Source organism: Hakea prostrata, chromosome 2, assembly GCF_041222555.1.
Source record: "Hakea prostrata isolate BN-2017 chromosome 2, UWA_Hpros_2, whole genome shotgun sequence".
NCBI lineage: Eukaryota > Viridiplantae > Streptophyta > Magnoliopsida > Proteales > Proteaceae > Hakea > Hakea prostrata.
The window spans coordinates 58784546-58800610 of NC_142601.1; the positions used below are offsets into that span (position 1 = coordinate 58784546).

General features: G+C 37.5%; 1 protein-coding gene across 1 annotated transcript; it reads right to left on the reverse strand.

Annotated features, from left to right (window-relative positions):
* Positions 1-1753: 1753 nt before the first annotated feature.
* On the reverse strand, positions 1754-12544 carry LOC149025273 (topless-related protein 1-like). The gene is made up of 27 exons (XM_089145499.1): positions 12385-12544; positions 11837-11976; positions 11551-11730; positions 11312-11425; positions 11070-11228; positions 9806-9983; positions 9606-9729; positions 9406-9518; positions 9084-9249; positions 8810-8919; positions 8629-8698; positions 8456-8529; positions 8262-8357; positions 8087-8182; positions 7814-7941; positions 7455-7689; positions 7200-7364; positions 7031-7120; positions 6745-6891; positions 3967-4077; positions 3707-3886; positions 3501-3629; positions 3316-3411; positions 2998-3186; positions 2751-2917; positions 1919-2210; positions 1754-1811 (listed from the first exon to the last, which is right to left on the reverse strand). The coding sequence occupies exons 2-26, from the start codon at positions 11914-11916 to the stop codon at positions 2000-2002; spliced, it is 3408 nt and encodes a 1135-aa protein (XP_089001625.1). The 5' UTR covers positions 11917-11976; positions 12385-12544; the 3' UTR covers positions 1754-1811; positions 1919-1999.
* Positions 12545-16065: the final 3521 nt, after the last annotated feature.

The following is a 16065-nucleotide window of genomic DNA, read 5'->3' on the forward strand; positions in this document are numbered from 1 at the left end:
CAATAAAATATGATTTCTCTTCTAAAGTTTTATTAACTTAATATATGTTGTTTTATGGATAAAGACACATGGAACTATATATCTTCCAGAATAACTTTACAGTAAAATCCAAAGTTTGAAAGGAAAACCATTTAATCAATTACAAGCAAAAATGGTAGTTGGTGAGTTGATGCACTCTTTAAGTTTCAACCTTAGTTCTCATGGTGACTTGGTGCACTTTTCAGTTTCAACTTCAATTCTCAGGATGACTTTCTGGCCAAAAAACAAAATCCTCATGATTACTTGATGCACTCTTAAGATTCAACCTTGTCTTCTACCAAAAAGAAAAGAAATTCAACCTCATGTCATCATCGAATATCAAGATTGTAGTAGGTAGCAGAAAATTAATCCGAAGGGTAACCAGGTTGGCAAGACATCTTTTGCCAAAGAAGGTCGAGGTTGTAAGTTTTATTTTTTAATGTCCTTAGGTAAAACTTAAAAAAATAAGGGTGTTAAATCAAAGTGTGGATCATCTTTATCCCCACAACTATACCACCAGGAGAGTAAAGTGTGGATCATCTTAGTAACCATCCCAAATACCGCTGTTGTATCGAATTGACACCCTTATTTAATAGTGTCAACCGGTCACGGATTTGATCATTTGGTTCGAATTTCCATTCCAAGCACTGAAGGAGGAGAGATTTAAGTCTGGATCAAGTCCCTGATCGATGTTGAGATTGAATACCGGACCTTATCTCGGTTAGTTTGAAATTTGGATTTGGTTCTTATATGGTAACTCTGTTGCTTAGTATATCCAATTTAAATTCGATTATAATTTATAACATTTAGGTCTCTTCAGTTGTGATATTCAAGGGATAAGATAGAGTAGAAGTTCAGGATTAAACCATCTGACCTGGCTAAGTGAGACGCTCATATTGGTTCAGAAGAAAGAAGGGGCTAGGGCGTGTGATATGCAACGAGTGTTAACATTCATGATCTGTATAGAAACTTAGGTGTCGAGAGAAGCGTTGGAGCGTGCTCGATTCATTCATTACTGTCAGTTGGAACGATTTGAATTGTCAACAGCGTCTGTCGGCATCATGCTGCAGCTGAGTCACCTCTGCTCTCCCAAACACCGTTTTCAAAAGGCAATCTGAAAGCTGACATGATATGGATCAGAAGATTGGATCCATGTCGCATTGACTAGTTTTAAATATGGAATTAACCTAACTTCAACTTCAACTTCAACTTCAGCTCTACTCAAACGGAAGTATCTGCCACAACATCCATTGGTGTGTCGGTTACACTTGTACAGAGACCTTGCACGAAGCATTGATTGGAACCACACCTTTCAAAGGCATCATCATCACCATAACCATCTGTCAAGGAAAACATTGGCAAAAGCATGAAATTGGTTTTCCATCCCAAGTGTGCTTCTCCCATCAGTTTCAAATTTCACAATTTCCGGGGCTAAAGCTTTTCAGAACCCAACCAATTGACAACTATGCCTTTGGACCACGGCCATTAATTGCATCATAGCAGAACACACAACAAGACACCCACCGCCAAAGGGGGGGAAAAGCAGCTCTAAGAGTAAACTTCACAGAATCTACAAAAAATACATACTACACAACTTCTTTACATCAAACGGGTAAACGCTGAAACAAATAAGAAATTAAAATGGAAAGAAAATCAATTTCCTGATAAAATTAAGAGATTGATCCACCACTTCCAACTACCATACAGCTTAAGTAAAATCTCTTGTCCTATATGCTCAGTCTAATCTACTATGTGCCCATTCCAGAGTAAATTATACGACCCAAACCTCGAACCTGCACAGAAGACATGTTTAAAACGAATAAGTATCGTGTTTAAGTAATAGACATTGCAGGAGAAAAGCATATTCACATAAAGAGAACAGTGCTTCAGCGGAACATACCCCAAAATGCAGTTGTACAGGGGACCTAAAATCAGTCAAGCAGCATAGAAAGAAAAAAGAACTGCTGCTTTCATAGATCGATCACCTCTGCGGTTGTTCTGAACCAGAAGCTCCAACTGCGGGTGCTGTAGACATGCTGCTTGTTGAACCATTCTCAACAGGTGGTGGCGAACCCCATTTGCCTTCAGATTCCAAAGGCTCGAAGACATAGACTCCACCATCTGTTAATCCCAAAGCAAACTGGTTTGCCTCTGATGGATGGGCGGCAACCACAAGTGGGTGTACGTTGGAGCTGCAAACCAATAAAACAATTAAGTAATTATTCATGTCAGTGTAGGATAACAAAACCAATTACAAAAAACAAAGCAAATGCCACATTTTCATGCATGCAAAGCTTCTTTCATCAGTAGTCTATCTCGCAGAAAGAATCTGGAACTGATAGCTACCATAGAGACTTCCACCACCTGAAAGTGGAATACCCGTCGATTTCAAGCATCAGAAGGCAGGGCTTCTCCAATTTGTTCATTTTAGTTTTGGGGTCTGCTAAATTGCGAAGCCCTCAAATACTATACCCCAAAAAGGTATTCGAGAGAACACACAGATCCAATACAACGTCGGAACCAGGAAAATGTATTTTATTTGGACTTCGACTGCTAAGCTCTCGACTGCTAAGCTCTCATACATACCGATGAGACTAAAGAGGATATTAACTTCCTGGTGTAGTTTTAATAAGCAGCAAAATATGGATGCCAACTTTAACAGTACAGATTAGAAAGGAGCCAAGATGGCACAAATGTCTAATATCATCTGAGCAGTGATATTTGAGAAATACCTCACATTGGCAGGAAGGTAAGCGGTTGAATTTATCCGGCACCGTAGTCTAAGATGTGCTGCACTAAATATGCAAACAGTTGCATCCAGGAAGCAGGCATAAACCAGATGGCTGTCACAGGAGAATGTTGCATGGGATATCGGTGCAGAGGATTCTCGTGGGACCCACTACAAGAAACATATTCAAGTAATAAGACAACTGAAAAGACTCGAAAGCATTCTGAAGCACTCGTTCACTCCATCTTTACCTGTTTGACACATTCTAATTTCGTCGTTTCATATATTGCAAGCTGAGTCTCATGCACCACCAAGAAGTGCACTTGATCCTGGTGGAACTGTACACGAGTGTCCGACAGAGCAGTTGGTGCCCTGCCTGCAGGAAGCTGCAAGAATCTGTTTTTTTGCTTTTCCCAACCCTCCGAATTCCAGACACAAATCTGTGGCAAGAAGGATAATAAATTTCTTCTCCATAAGAACTAAGAACTGGATCTATTGGATAATCCAGAACAGGCAGATGAAAAAGTCGGCGGTTCCTGGTGAACAGGGAATATAAATTTGATACTAACCTGCGCATCTGCACCAGATGAAACTAGTACATTCAATGCATGGGAAAAGGCAAGTCCAGTGATTCTCTTGGAGTGGCCTTTAAGCTTGCTTTTAACCTACATGAAACAAGGAAACACACAACAACTAAGTACAATTTTGCAAACAAGTACCGTTCGGGTAGTTTTTTTCTGAAACACTGACATACCTCATCTACACGGACATTATATATCTGGATGGTGGAGTCATCCATGCCAATAGCAATTATGTTATTATCTTGAGGATGAAAAGCAAGAAAAGTTGCGGCAGGTGGTGGAGGCATGAAAGTTGTCATCGTCTGCAGACATAGAGAGCCGGTTAAATACTAAAGATACAGTGAATTCACACTCCAATGCACTATTGTTCAATGGACACCTTGAATGTCATCATGTTGAAGAGGGAAATCTTTCCTCCTGACGCCGACATAACATATGAATCATTCTTCGACAAAGCAAAGCAAGGAACAGCATCTTCAGGATTGGTGTCAGCTATGTCATTAGTCATTAGTATACCGCTTGCTGGTTGCCATAATTGAGGAGGAACACTAGCTGTAGCCTAAAGAATGAAACCTTTCATTACAAAAACAATCATAGAGAAGAAAACAGAGGAGATTATTCGTTGGGTGTCCTTCTCACCTTGCCGGCTGAATTACGATCACTACGCTGCCATTTCCAAAGTAGGTGAATTGCATTTGATGCTAATGCCAAAATAGCAGTTCCTGAATTTGTATAGATCAACCTTGAAATCTGCAACAGCCATAAAGAAAAAAAGAAGAAAAAAAAAAAGAAGATGAAGAAGAAATAACTAATGAGAACCCCCAAGGGATAAAGATCCCGCACAAGGCATTTACAAAGATACTGCAAATCTATTTACCATGAAAAAAAAACCAGTCTCTAGGTAGAAGGATTAGATAGTAGTACTAGAAAATTATTTTCCATTGGCTTGGAATTGAATACTTTGTAGGTTTCCAATATGATTTGTTCCTGTCTTTTGCCATTACTTTAATATTTGGATAAATAAAATGGGTACAGAAACACAATTGAAGCAGTAGATTGAGTACTTATCCAGACAAAAAAGAGACATGCAACAGGCGAAGAATACAAACCACAAGATTTTGAGGCATCATAAAATAAGCAAAAACAGCAATACTGATCTGGATACCATTTAGGGTACAATGCATCCCTGGCTTATTTTTTTAAAGAAAATAAAGGGTCATAATCCTGCCCCTTGTTGGTGTCTATATGTTTGAGTAGTACCTTATCATCACTAGAATACCACTAAACATTAAGAACCAACAGGAATTGAACATTCCAATTACTATAACAAAGGAAAACTTAGAAAACTGCATGAATCATCCCTTCCATTTGAATGCTTCAAAGATTCATCACTGGTCAAGGCTAAGAAAAGCTTTGAAATCCTATTCATGGTGTGGCAACATTCTAGAGAGCCCAAAATATCACTTTGTTTCTTTGAAGCTCTTAAATCAGGTACAGACGGTCTTATTTTTCCCAGACAAGAACTGGTAATTAATGGTGGTCAGATAAATTTTTCAAGAAATTAATGCAAGAATTTTTAAACCTTAGGCCTTGATGTGATTGTATACCACCTCCTCTTCCTATAGTGGATTAATAGCATTTATGTCCTACCAGTAGCAATATTTAAGTGTTCTCTCCTTTCTCTTGATGAACTTTCTGGGATTCTATGGGAATTGTGTAATCTGAACTCTATAGATGATATGATGGGAGAGTCTACAAAATTAGTTGCTAGTCACCTTAGCAATCTCTCAATTCTTCTTCTCTTCCATACTCACTCGTAGTTGCTGATTTCTAATTCTACTATTGTTACATGGCAGTAGAGCTAAACTAACCAGTTTTTATGCTTACTTGTCTTGTTTTATAGTCATACAAGCAAAGTCGCACTTCTCATTGCAGAAGCCTATGCTGCCTACTATGGACTACCTATTGATCATATGTGGTGCTAGTTGAGCTATTAGCCAAAGACCAAATTGGACTCTGTTCACCTCCATCTAGATACCCAAATGGGTGGGGTTTGGATTGGTCCAAGGAAATGAACCTCCACCACAACAGGTCTCATTCAGATCAGTCTATGGTGGACATTGACCAGCCTTTACATACACCATGTGACCTCAAAGTTTGCTCAGGTCCACCACATGTCACAAGGCCGTTACCCAGTGCTGATGATCCTTCCAACACATGCAGGGCCCTAGGAGGGTGCATTTGGAGACGGTCATAAGTTTTGGCGCTTTTGTAAAAAAATGATTGCCCTCAAGACACAGAACTCAGGCATTTTTTTCTAACAGGCTAACAGCCCAAACCTTGTACAATTTCTGTAAGATACCCCATTTTTCTAACTTTAATCCCGAGTTTCTAATGCAGACACTCTAGATGTGGCAAAGTTGTCAAACTGCATCATAATTATTTCCCAAGTATAGGAATCCACGGTAGCAGAGGGAAAGCACACAAGATCACTAAGGCACCGTTTGCTTTGGCGTAAAAATTTACCCAAAAACCATTCTCGTGGAAAATTTCAATTTGTAAATAAAGAGTTCATACATGGAAATTTCAATGCCCCCCCCCCCACCCTCCAAAAAAAAAATAGCAATTACAAACATTTTTAAACATGCAACTTTTTTAATATTGATTTTTTTTAAGTAAAAATTTGCACATAAATTTTATGTTATGCCAAAACAAACAGAAACATGGTAAAACTTCTATGCCACAAAAATGGTCACGCAAAGTTAGTATGCTAGAATGCCGTTGCATAATTCTCCACCTCATCTTCAGTTTTATGCAACTCTAAGGTACTAGAAGCTAAATGACAACAAATGATCCAAGATGAATTTTATTTACAGTAATAGAACAAAGACAGATACGGTCCAACCATCCAACATTATTCTTCTGAAGCATGTGAAGAAAACTGTAAATTAATAGATGAATAATTGGCTAAAAACACTATACAGATATCATATATTGGACAAAAAGACATGTAAGTACACTGCTGGCAAAAATGGTGTGAGACTCTTTTTCTGCACTCGCATGATTTGTGGATTTATCAGTGACATGTGAAATTACCAGTAATAAGAAAGAATCATATCAATAAAGCTATGTTACTCAAAGCTTAAGAACGAATCTTCAAATGGTAGTGACATTGCTAGATGCATCCACATAATATAAGCAAGTGTACATGGCCAATTGTGAGGTCATTAATCATTTTCTCCTTGGAAAAGTATATACAACTATCAATCAAATGTCCAAATATAAAGAACAATACCGACAACCAGATCAATAAAGCCAAAAAAAAAAAAGAGGAGCACTAGCCTTATTGAGCAATCATTTGGTTAAAATCAAGTTGAACATGCCATTAAGAAATGCTGGCAATCAAAGAAACAGTACCTTGTTTGATCTGACGCTCTCAGGAAGTCTCACAGCTCTACATTGGGCTTGTTCATTTATTTCCGTGAGTTTCCAAATCTTTGATTTGTCATTGGCTTCATCAGTTAATCTAGGCTTTACATCCGCCAAATTTCGTGCATCCCCATTCTATTAAACAAGTTTACATATTGCTTTAGTGGTTAGAGAGCATACATAACGAAAAGCACAATGAACTCTTTCAAACAGAGATGGATACTGTGCATGTCATAGGATTTTATCAAGGTAATGGAAAGAAGTTGAAACAGACCATTCCAGCTAGGGAAACCACAGGAGCTCCTCTGTCTGCCATTCCAGCACTAGTTGCAGTTGCTACAGTTGTAATTGCGTTTATTGTAGCCTGCAAGAGAAATAGCATGCATTAGGAAAATACCATTGAATCAACACCACTGAATCACAAGAGTAACTATTATGCTAACCTTTGTAACACTTTCAGAGGCCATTCTTGAGGCATCAAAAGAACGATTATCAAATGAACGGATCAACCGAAGGCCTTCAGCATTGGCTAAAATTTTAATTCCATTGTCATTTGCAGAAACAGCCAATAAGGTACCCTCCTTATTGAAGCGGATACGTGGGCTTGCCTTGAGATAGTAAGAAATTAAATAAGTAAGATCACTAATCATGTTCTTCAAAAATTTTATTTTTTACCAAGAAGCACATTCAGAACTTACTGGTAGGCCTCCATCACCATCAATTGTCGTCAAAAGGTTAACATTATCCATATCCCAAAATTTGACCGCAAATTCGTCACCAGCAGCCAAATACCGGTTCCTGGTGGTATCAAACTGCACCACACCCAATGAACGTTTCCGGAATCCATGATAGGTCCTCTTCACAGCCCCTTCACTTTCATTCCATTCAACAATATACGATTCTCCATCTTTACTGGTCCCACATGAGAATAGCCTATGGAAATATATGAGAAAATATTAGCTTATTGGTCATTTTGATAAACAAAAATAACTATCATGGCGGTAGTAGTTGTTATGCCAGGAAATCTGAAGCATGGAGAAAAAGGAGCAGTTAAAACCTTGTTCCATCAGCACTATATGCCATTGTTGTGCACCAGTGACCTGGAGCATCATAATCAACCCTTGATCCCAAATTGTCATATAACCATGCTTTTATCTTTCCATCCAGTGCTGTTGAAAAGATAAACTGAGACAAGAAGTATAAAGAAGGTTAAGGATGCCACTGACTGCCAACCAAAAAAATTAATAAAAAATAATGTAGCAAGGGAAGTTTTTCGCAAATCAAGTTTATAAATACTCAAGAAGGAAAATTTAGAGACATGTGTCCTCACCTGGATGTTTTCCTTGTAATGAGGGCAGACAGAATAAACAGGAGCTTCATGACCTTCAAAAGTATACTGTTTGGTACCAGTAGCAGCATCCCACACCTGAGCAAACAAATTTTCAACAAAGCAAATTTGAGCTTTAGTGTGCTAGGCAATGAATGATCTTCTGCAATAAACGAACCTTGATTGTCTTGTCATCGCCACAGGTTATGACACACAGTTGTTTATTGGGGTGAGAAAATGCAAGATCATTTACTCCACCAACATGAGCATCAATCTGGACATTGAGACAATGTTAGAAGACAAGCAGCATTCTCAAATCAATAATATAAGCTGATAAAAGAACCAAACAATGCCAAAACCAAGTATGTGTACCTCCAAGTGCTGCCGTACTTCATCACTCCCATGGTAAGAATATATCTGCACAATGTGCCTCGAGTATGCAACTCCTGTTTAATGGCAGGATGGAACATTGAACAATGACTAAGTTAGAGTCAGGGTCAGAAACCATGACCACAATTGAAGGAATGCAGAATCTGTGACATTACCAAACAAAGATCCATCAGGACTCCATATCACACGGTTAACTGATACACCAGGATCTTTAACTAAAGCCGCCTGAAGTCCATTGAAGTTGGTTGAAATTCAGATCATTCAAAAAATACAAATTACGAGGAAACAAAATCAAAACACCCTACAAATATATATATAGTTAAGAAGATAACATACTTGGAAAGGCATTGAACATGATCCTAGATCCCAGACCTTGAAATTCTTCAGAACTATTCTCTCCCTAGACCCAACTTCCCACAGTCCTATGTCCCCCACATTGGTACCAACTGGAACATCAATAATATCATTTGTAAGCTATTACCCAGGTTAACTGTAAAGCACAAACCAGCAAAACTAACAAACAGTAAATACAAAAACCCAATTTAAAAAATAACAAGATTAGAAATAAAAAGTGAAGCATTAGAAACATAAGTAAAGATAAAGCAAAGACCTAGAAGTATGGTCTGTTGGGTAGGGTGAAAATCCATGCTCATAGGACATGACCCTTGATTCAGGGATCGCACAACAGTCTTCGGCAAGTCATCAGGAATGTTGAAAGGTTGACTGTGACTCTGACCAGGATAACTTCCTGGCATTATATTAACAGGCAGATTTACCTGCACAAAATGAACGAGTATCAATGGACGGCGGTAGCAAGATGTCAAAATAAGAAAGTTGGAATATAAAAAGAGCTTGAAATGGGAAATAAATCTCAAAAGCAGCCCCCACCCCCCAAAAAAAAAGGGAACAACCAGAAATCAACTCAAATGTACCTCATCGGAAATACTAATTGGCCTTGTTCTTTTTGATGCATGATCTGAATCCCCAGATGGATAATCTATGGAGTTATTAGTTGGCGGAGTTCGAGGATGCTTCAAAATTGCAGCTACCAATGCATTGGAACAAAATAAGATTCAGAAAGAACATCAATGCACAATATGAAAATGTATAATCCACAAGCATAAGTCAAAACCTTGATTTGCTGGAGGACCAAGACCAATGGGTCCACCCGAAACTGCTGGATGAGTAATAGTAGATGGATTCGACATCCAACCAGCAAGGGGTGTTGGAACTGGTGCTGGTGTAGGTTGGAAAGGCTGAAAACAAAGTTCAAAACATAGTAAATAAACAAGAATAAAGCATGAAAAATAAACTGAACTATAGGCCACCTACCCCATGTGCACCAATTGGAGGAAAACCTCCAGCCTTTGGTATGGATCCCAGGATTGGATTGTTTGCAGGAGATGGGGCACGAGCACCATTTGGTTGCCCACAAGTATGATCAACAAAAAGAGTCTTGATGTCAGGATTAGGCCTTGGATTTTTACAGAGCTGGTGCTGCCAATTCAAGCTGCCAGGCAACCCACAATAATTATCCAACATATCCAAGATTGTAACCAATGAGTAACATCAATGTCAGCCAGAGTTATCTAAACTACTTGATATGGACTGCCATTTTGTAACCACGCTTAAAAAACCAATGTCATTTTATTTTATATATATATATATATATATATATATATATATATATATATATATATATATATATATATATATATATATATATATATATATATAATTGTCATAATATATATACACAGGCAAAAGTCTTTTAGCATGAAAGCTCTATTTGGTTTCAAAAGAAATAAAGGAAGCAACAATAATACTAAAGAGGAACTTCAGTGATGATACCAAAAACTTCATGCAACTCCAAAACAAACATTCTATAATTCATCCAAAACATTTTACTACATTTTGCAATTGAATTTCTTTTTCTTTCTATGAACAATATACACTATAAAGATCCTAAAGGGAAGAAGAGAAATACAAAAGGGGAAGAGCGGGGGGTGGGAACCAAGCTAGGAATGCCTGGATGAAACTAAAAAAGAACAAGTCCTCAGGAAACAACAATATGCCTATTCCTTGCAAAATCTACAAAAGCCTTATGAGACAAGAAGGAGAGCTTGGACATCACATCATTGCAGATGGCTTTCCAAATCTGATTGGAGGATTGAGATTTGGTGGTCCATCCTCAGGAGTTTCGCTTCATCCAAATATGCAAGATGCAAGCCCCTAGAAGTAGCTTCCCAATGTGTTGATAATCGAAAAACCTCCAAAAGTAGAACCAAACCAGCAGCATTCAATGTCCAGGAGCTGGTGGCGCCTAGATCTAGACCAAATATGGGAGAGGGCAAGAAAATTTGAATTTGGTTTTACACAGACATAAATATCCAATTTAAAAATTATGATACCCAATTTAGTTAAAGTTTAAGGTAGTAAGACAATTAGAATTACAAAATTCCCATTTTCATTACACTGGCATTGACACCCTTCCATTTACTTTGCAATCAGACGGAACCTAAGGTCAAAAAGATACAATTGCAATCTTCAGTTAGAAAAGGATGGCCACCATAAAAATCAATGACTCATCGGATACCTTTGATTTATGAGTGTCCGTAACCTTGAGTTTTTAAGGGTAGGAAACTGCAGTTTGTCACGAAACAGGGGATTGGCTTCAATGAGTTTCTTGAGCTCAACTAGCATTATTGATCTGGCAGACTTCGTATCTCCATATTTGGAAAGTTGTTCATTTTCCCTACAAAGTTCATATGATCAGAATAAGATATACCATTGAAGATATCCATCATTTACAAGTTTTTGAAAATTGAAGGATCATACCTGAAGTTCTCTAGCGTCAAGAGCTGTGTGATTTCCTTAAATAACTCTTCATTAAATGAGGCAAAAACCTTCAGATCCTTTACAAGGATATCTACAGCCTTAGCACGGTCATGCCTAGTAAATTTCGAAAACAATCAGTTTATTTTCCCGAAAATATCAGCCATAAAGTCAGTAAGGTAACACTCAGCATGAAAATATTTACTCAAAAAGAGAAGGTTATTAGAAAAAGATAAACTTACTTATCCAGCGCCTCGAGATACTTCTGCTTCCTAATTTCGAAAAAAATCTTCATGGAATACCGATTGTCGTCCACTTTGGTGAAGCCTGAGAGATACCTCTCGACCTCATCCCAATTTCCATTATGAACCTCCTCCTCGAAGTACTTCATATTGAAGAAGAACCCCGACTCCTGTTCAAGCCTTTGAAAAGAAAAAAAAAACAGAAATCCCATCAGAAAAATAAAATTAGCAATAATCTTGACTTTAAAAAGCATTTCCTAAAGATTAAATTTTAAAATGAACCTACTTGTGAACAGTCTCCTTGAATTTCTCCTCATCGAGGAACTGCAAAATCAAAAACACAAGCTCCCTACTGAGAGAAGACATCGGGACGGCCCTGACTTTGACTCCCGGCTCTCAGAATCAAGCAAAACAGCCCCAGATCTCCTGGAAAAACAAAAAAAAACACAAAAATCCATTATACATAATCCTCCAAATTACCACCACCAAAAGCAAGCTTTAAGCTACCAAGAGAAAAAGCGCCAGACGACAACAAGAACTTTGAACTGATCTTAGCTAAAACCTGAAGAGACGAATTTTTTCCATTACCAAAAACCAAAGAAACGGAGAAATAGCAGGCAGCAGAAACTAAAAATGCAGAAGTAAGATGCAAAATTAGGGCTTTCAACGATCGGAAATACAAAAGAAACTTTAACGCATTCCAATCGAAGATGCAGAATAAAAGGCGAGAAATGGAAGAAGAAAAATATAAAAAAGCAGGTCAAGGAAAGGGGAAAAAAGGACAACTTCTTCAAAAGCAAAGATTCGAACAGAGGAAAACCACCAGAAGTTTACCTTCAACACAGAGTCAGACCAAGATCTAGGAGGGAAGAAGCAGAGAAAATAAAACAGAACAAAAGAGAGAAGGAAGCAAGCAAGCCTGGGAGCAAACTAGGTTTCAGCTGGTTCTCTCTCTTCCTCTCTTCACAACCCCTCTTTCCTTCTCGCTTTAGCTATTAAAAAAACCATATTATTACAAGTTGCAGAAACAAGTCGTATTTATAGGAAGAAGAGACAGAGAGGGAAACATAAGTTACAGCACTTATATTGTCATAACAAAATGTGCTTATCATATGATAAGTAGGAGTACTTATATAGATACAGTGAAAAGAAGGCCAGCTACGTTTTGTCGATTTTACCGGCGCGGAATCTTGAGCAAACAGCTGTCTTGGCCTTTTTAATGCTAATATTCAAGGGAAGAGAGAGACTGCACTTCTCTTCTCTCACACTTCCAGATCTCTATCTCTAAAGAAGCGACAAAAAAAAAAACCCTCTGGTCTCTGGAACTTTATTTCTCTTTCTATTTGCCCAAGGAGAACCTCATAATTACCATGATATGCCACTGCTGTCCCAATAATCACGTGATACGGAATTTTGGATTTCGTAAAGAGATGAACAATAATCAAAAAGTAATATCTCGATAAATTGAGGATATATCACATCCGGTATGAGACGATGCATCCACGAGAAAACAAACTCGTGGTCTCGTATTATTAGGACATTAATTTAAAATAATAATTTTAGTGTTAACCGATAAATAAAAAAAAAGTAAAGAAAGAAAGAATGGGAAAAAATCGTAATCCACGAAAAGTGGACTCATTTCCTCTTTCTCTCGTGGTAGTCATGTTTTAAGTATCGCATCCAAAGCAATCTATTAAAATCCAGTATGACCTTCTTTGTTGTGGGCCCCGCAAGACCGTACTTTATAAATCGGCATATGGAATTTCATATGTTTGGAAAGTTTCTCACACAAATTTTCTTTTTTTCTCTGTTTTTCTTTGTTTTAAGTTATTTATGTTAAAGTGTTTTTTTTTGGCCGAACACAAAAAAAAGAAATGCATTTAAAAAAATAAGTCTAGAAAAAAAAATGCATTTAAAAAAACAAGTCTAGAAAAATTCTCTCATCAGAAACTTAGTAAAAAGGATCAAGTCCACGAGGTGATTGTATCCACCAAACTTTAAACAAATCCAAACAACGCCCCCCTAGCCAAAAAATTTATTACAGTATCTTCTGCCCTAGAAGTATGGAATGCAACACAGTTGTCAAACTCCAACAAAGAGTTCTTAATAAGCTGAATTAAGTTCAAATAGTACCAATCTATAGCACTAGAATGATCATGTAAGCTAGAGACCATGACCTTACAATCAAAAAAAAAGCTTGATATTCTTGATCCCTATAATAAAAGTTACTTGAAGGATATCATACATTGCTTCCAACTCCACTTACTGTGCAGATAAAGCCCAACCTGCTTTCATGTGAGTAGCTATAAAAGACTCAAATGATATCTTGATAAGCCCTCCACGACCACTGTGAGAAGTTGTTGAATCCCATGAACCATCTGAGAAAATATGAAAAAAAATTGATATCATCAATTTCTATCGTTTGCATATGCAAAGGATTAAATTAAAATTACACCATTAAACCCAATTAACTTTACTAATCAAATGAATGTAATACCGTCCTATGAAATCAACAGGCAAAGATACTAAATTACCTTTACTTGTGTCTTCTCATGCCATATCCAACCCTTTAGTGCATGAAGAGATCCCCCCCCCCCCCCCATTCACCCATTTTCATCCTTCACCCCTCCAGGAACCACCTTGGATAACTCTATTATTTTTCCTTTCGAAAGAGAGGATCCCGATATTATATTTGAGAGGTAAATGTGTTTGTGTGGTATGAAAGATTATAGTTCTAAATCTACCTCAACGGAGAGAAGCAATGTGGAGTAGGGGGAAGCAAGTTCCAAACTCGACAGATCATAGAGAATCTAAGAATTTTAAGATATTTTCTTAATTTCTTGAGAAAATGTCATCTACCTTTAGCGGCGATGAGACTGCCTTGTTTTTCGACTTACTTGTTGTTGTAGCATCCTTGATTTTCTTATATAAGCAAACCTTTAACCACATCCTAGATTGCCATTAGTTATTTTGAACAATTTATGGGTTTGAAATTGATTCTGCGAGTCTTTGATGTTGATATGGGATTGATTGCCCTTTTGGTAAGGGTGATGCTTATGTAACAACCAAGAGTGGTGTTGGTGTGGCATTGATGGCTGTTATGAGGCCAAAGCTTGTGATGGGCCAGTTTGGGCGATTTTTGGCAAGGTGAAGTGGGACACTTAAAGGGTTGGGTATGGTATTAGAAACAAAGGTATTTTAGTACATTTGCCTCTTTTAGCTTATTCAAAGGGTATTTTGACCATTTACTAGTGAAGTTAACTAGGCTTAATGGTGTCAATTTCACTTGTTGATCCAAATGTAATTTTGGGCACTTAAGTGATTCAACACGAGTTTCAACCCACAAAAAGTGACTCAAATGTAAATAACTCTTTTACTTTCCATTAGACTTTCGAAACACATTAAATAAGAAGTACCCCTTATAAGTTCATATTATTATTTGTTATGGTGTTTTTCACATGCATCTCTTTGAAAATATGCCAAAGAGACTCTTCAACATGAGTTTCATCCCACAAAAATGACTCAGATGTAAGTAACTCTTTTTCTTGGGTTGGGAGGCCGGAGGGGGGAATTGGTAACTTTATAAGAGGGGGGTGAAGACTATTATATATACCCATAGTGCGAAATTTCGGCAAGATTTTGAACGCCCCCCCCCAAATTTATGGGATATTTTAGGCCCAAATGTGGTGTTTACCCTAATTTGATGCTAACAAACACACTAGAATTGCTGGTTTTTTGCCTAAAACCTCACCTATATTGGTGTTTTGGATCGGCACAATTTTTTATGCCAGAAAATAAGCGCAAGTTACTTGACAAGAAAAAAAAATTCTAACAATGTGAGTTTGTAAGTCGGCCTAGGGTATTTAACATACTCTCATTTCATACCCATCCAATAACATTGTGGCATTCATTTTTAAGAAGAAGAAGAAGAAGAAAAAAAATCCATCTTCCTTACACATGTACTTCTACCAATATTATGATAAAAGATGTGAAAAAAAGAAAATCCAAGCTGCAATGGGTAAAATTTGTGACGAATGGATGAATGGTTATGACCATAACAAAGGCATCCAAAAGTTCGAAGATGAGAATATAAAGGGATATTGCCAAATAAAATTTGAAGTGGTGACTTACCATGTAACAACGGGGTGGGTAATGGTTAATTAGGTAAGCGGCTGTCAAAACACAAGGACCCCAAAACTTATGAGGTAGACTTGCTTGAAAAGAGAGAGCACGGGCAACATTAAGAAGATGGCGGTGTTTGCGTTCAACAACCCCATTTTGTTGGGGTGTATCAACACAACTATGTTAATGAATAATACCATGGGTTGTAAAAAAGGCATTTGAATAGTGATTAAAAAACTCATTACCATTATCAGTTCGAAGTTGTTTAATTTGGCATTCAAATTGGGTTTTGATCATAGCAAAAAATTCTCTTAATCGGAACCAAACATCAGATTTATGATTTAACAAAAACACCCAGGTGCATCGTGAAAAATCTTCCACAATAGTTAAAAA

Coding starts and splice junctions, on each gene's coding strand:
- LOC149025273 (XM_089145499.1), bottom strand. CDS start 11,916: ATGTCTTCTCTCAGTAGGGAGCTTGTGTTTTTGATTTTGCAGTTCCTC. Junction 7,942..8,086: donor ATTACAAGGAAAACATCCAG/GTGAGGACACAT, acceptor TTCTTGTCTCAG/TTTATCTTTTCAACAGCACT. Junction 7,690..7,813: donor TATAGTGCTGATGGAACAAG/GTTTTAACTGCT, acceptor ATATTTCCATAG/GCTATTCTCATGTGGGACCA.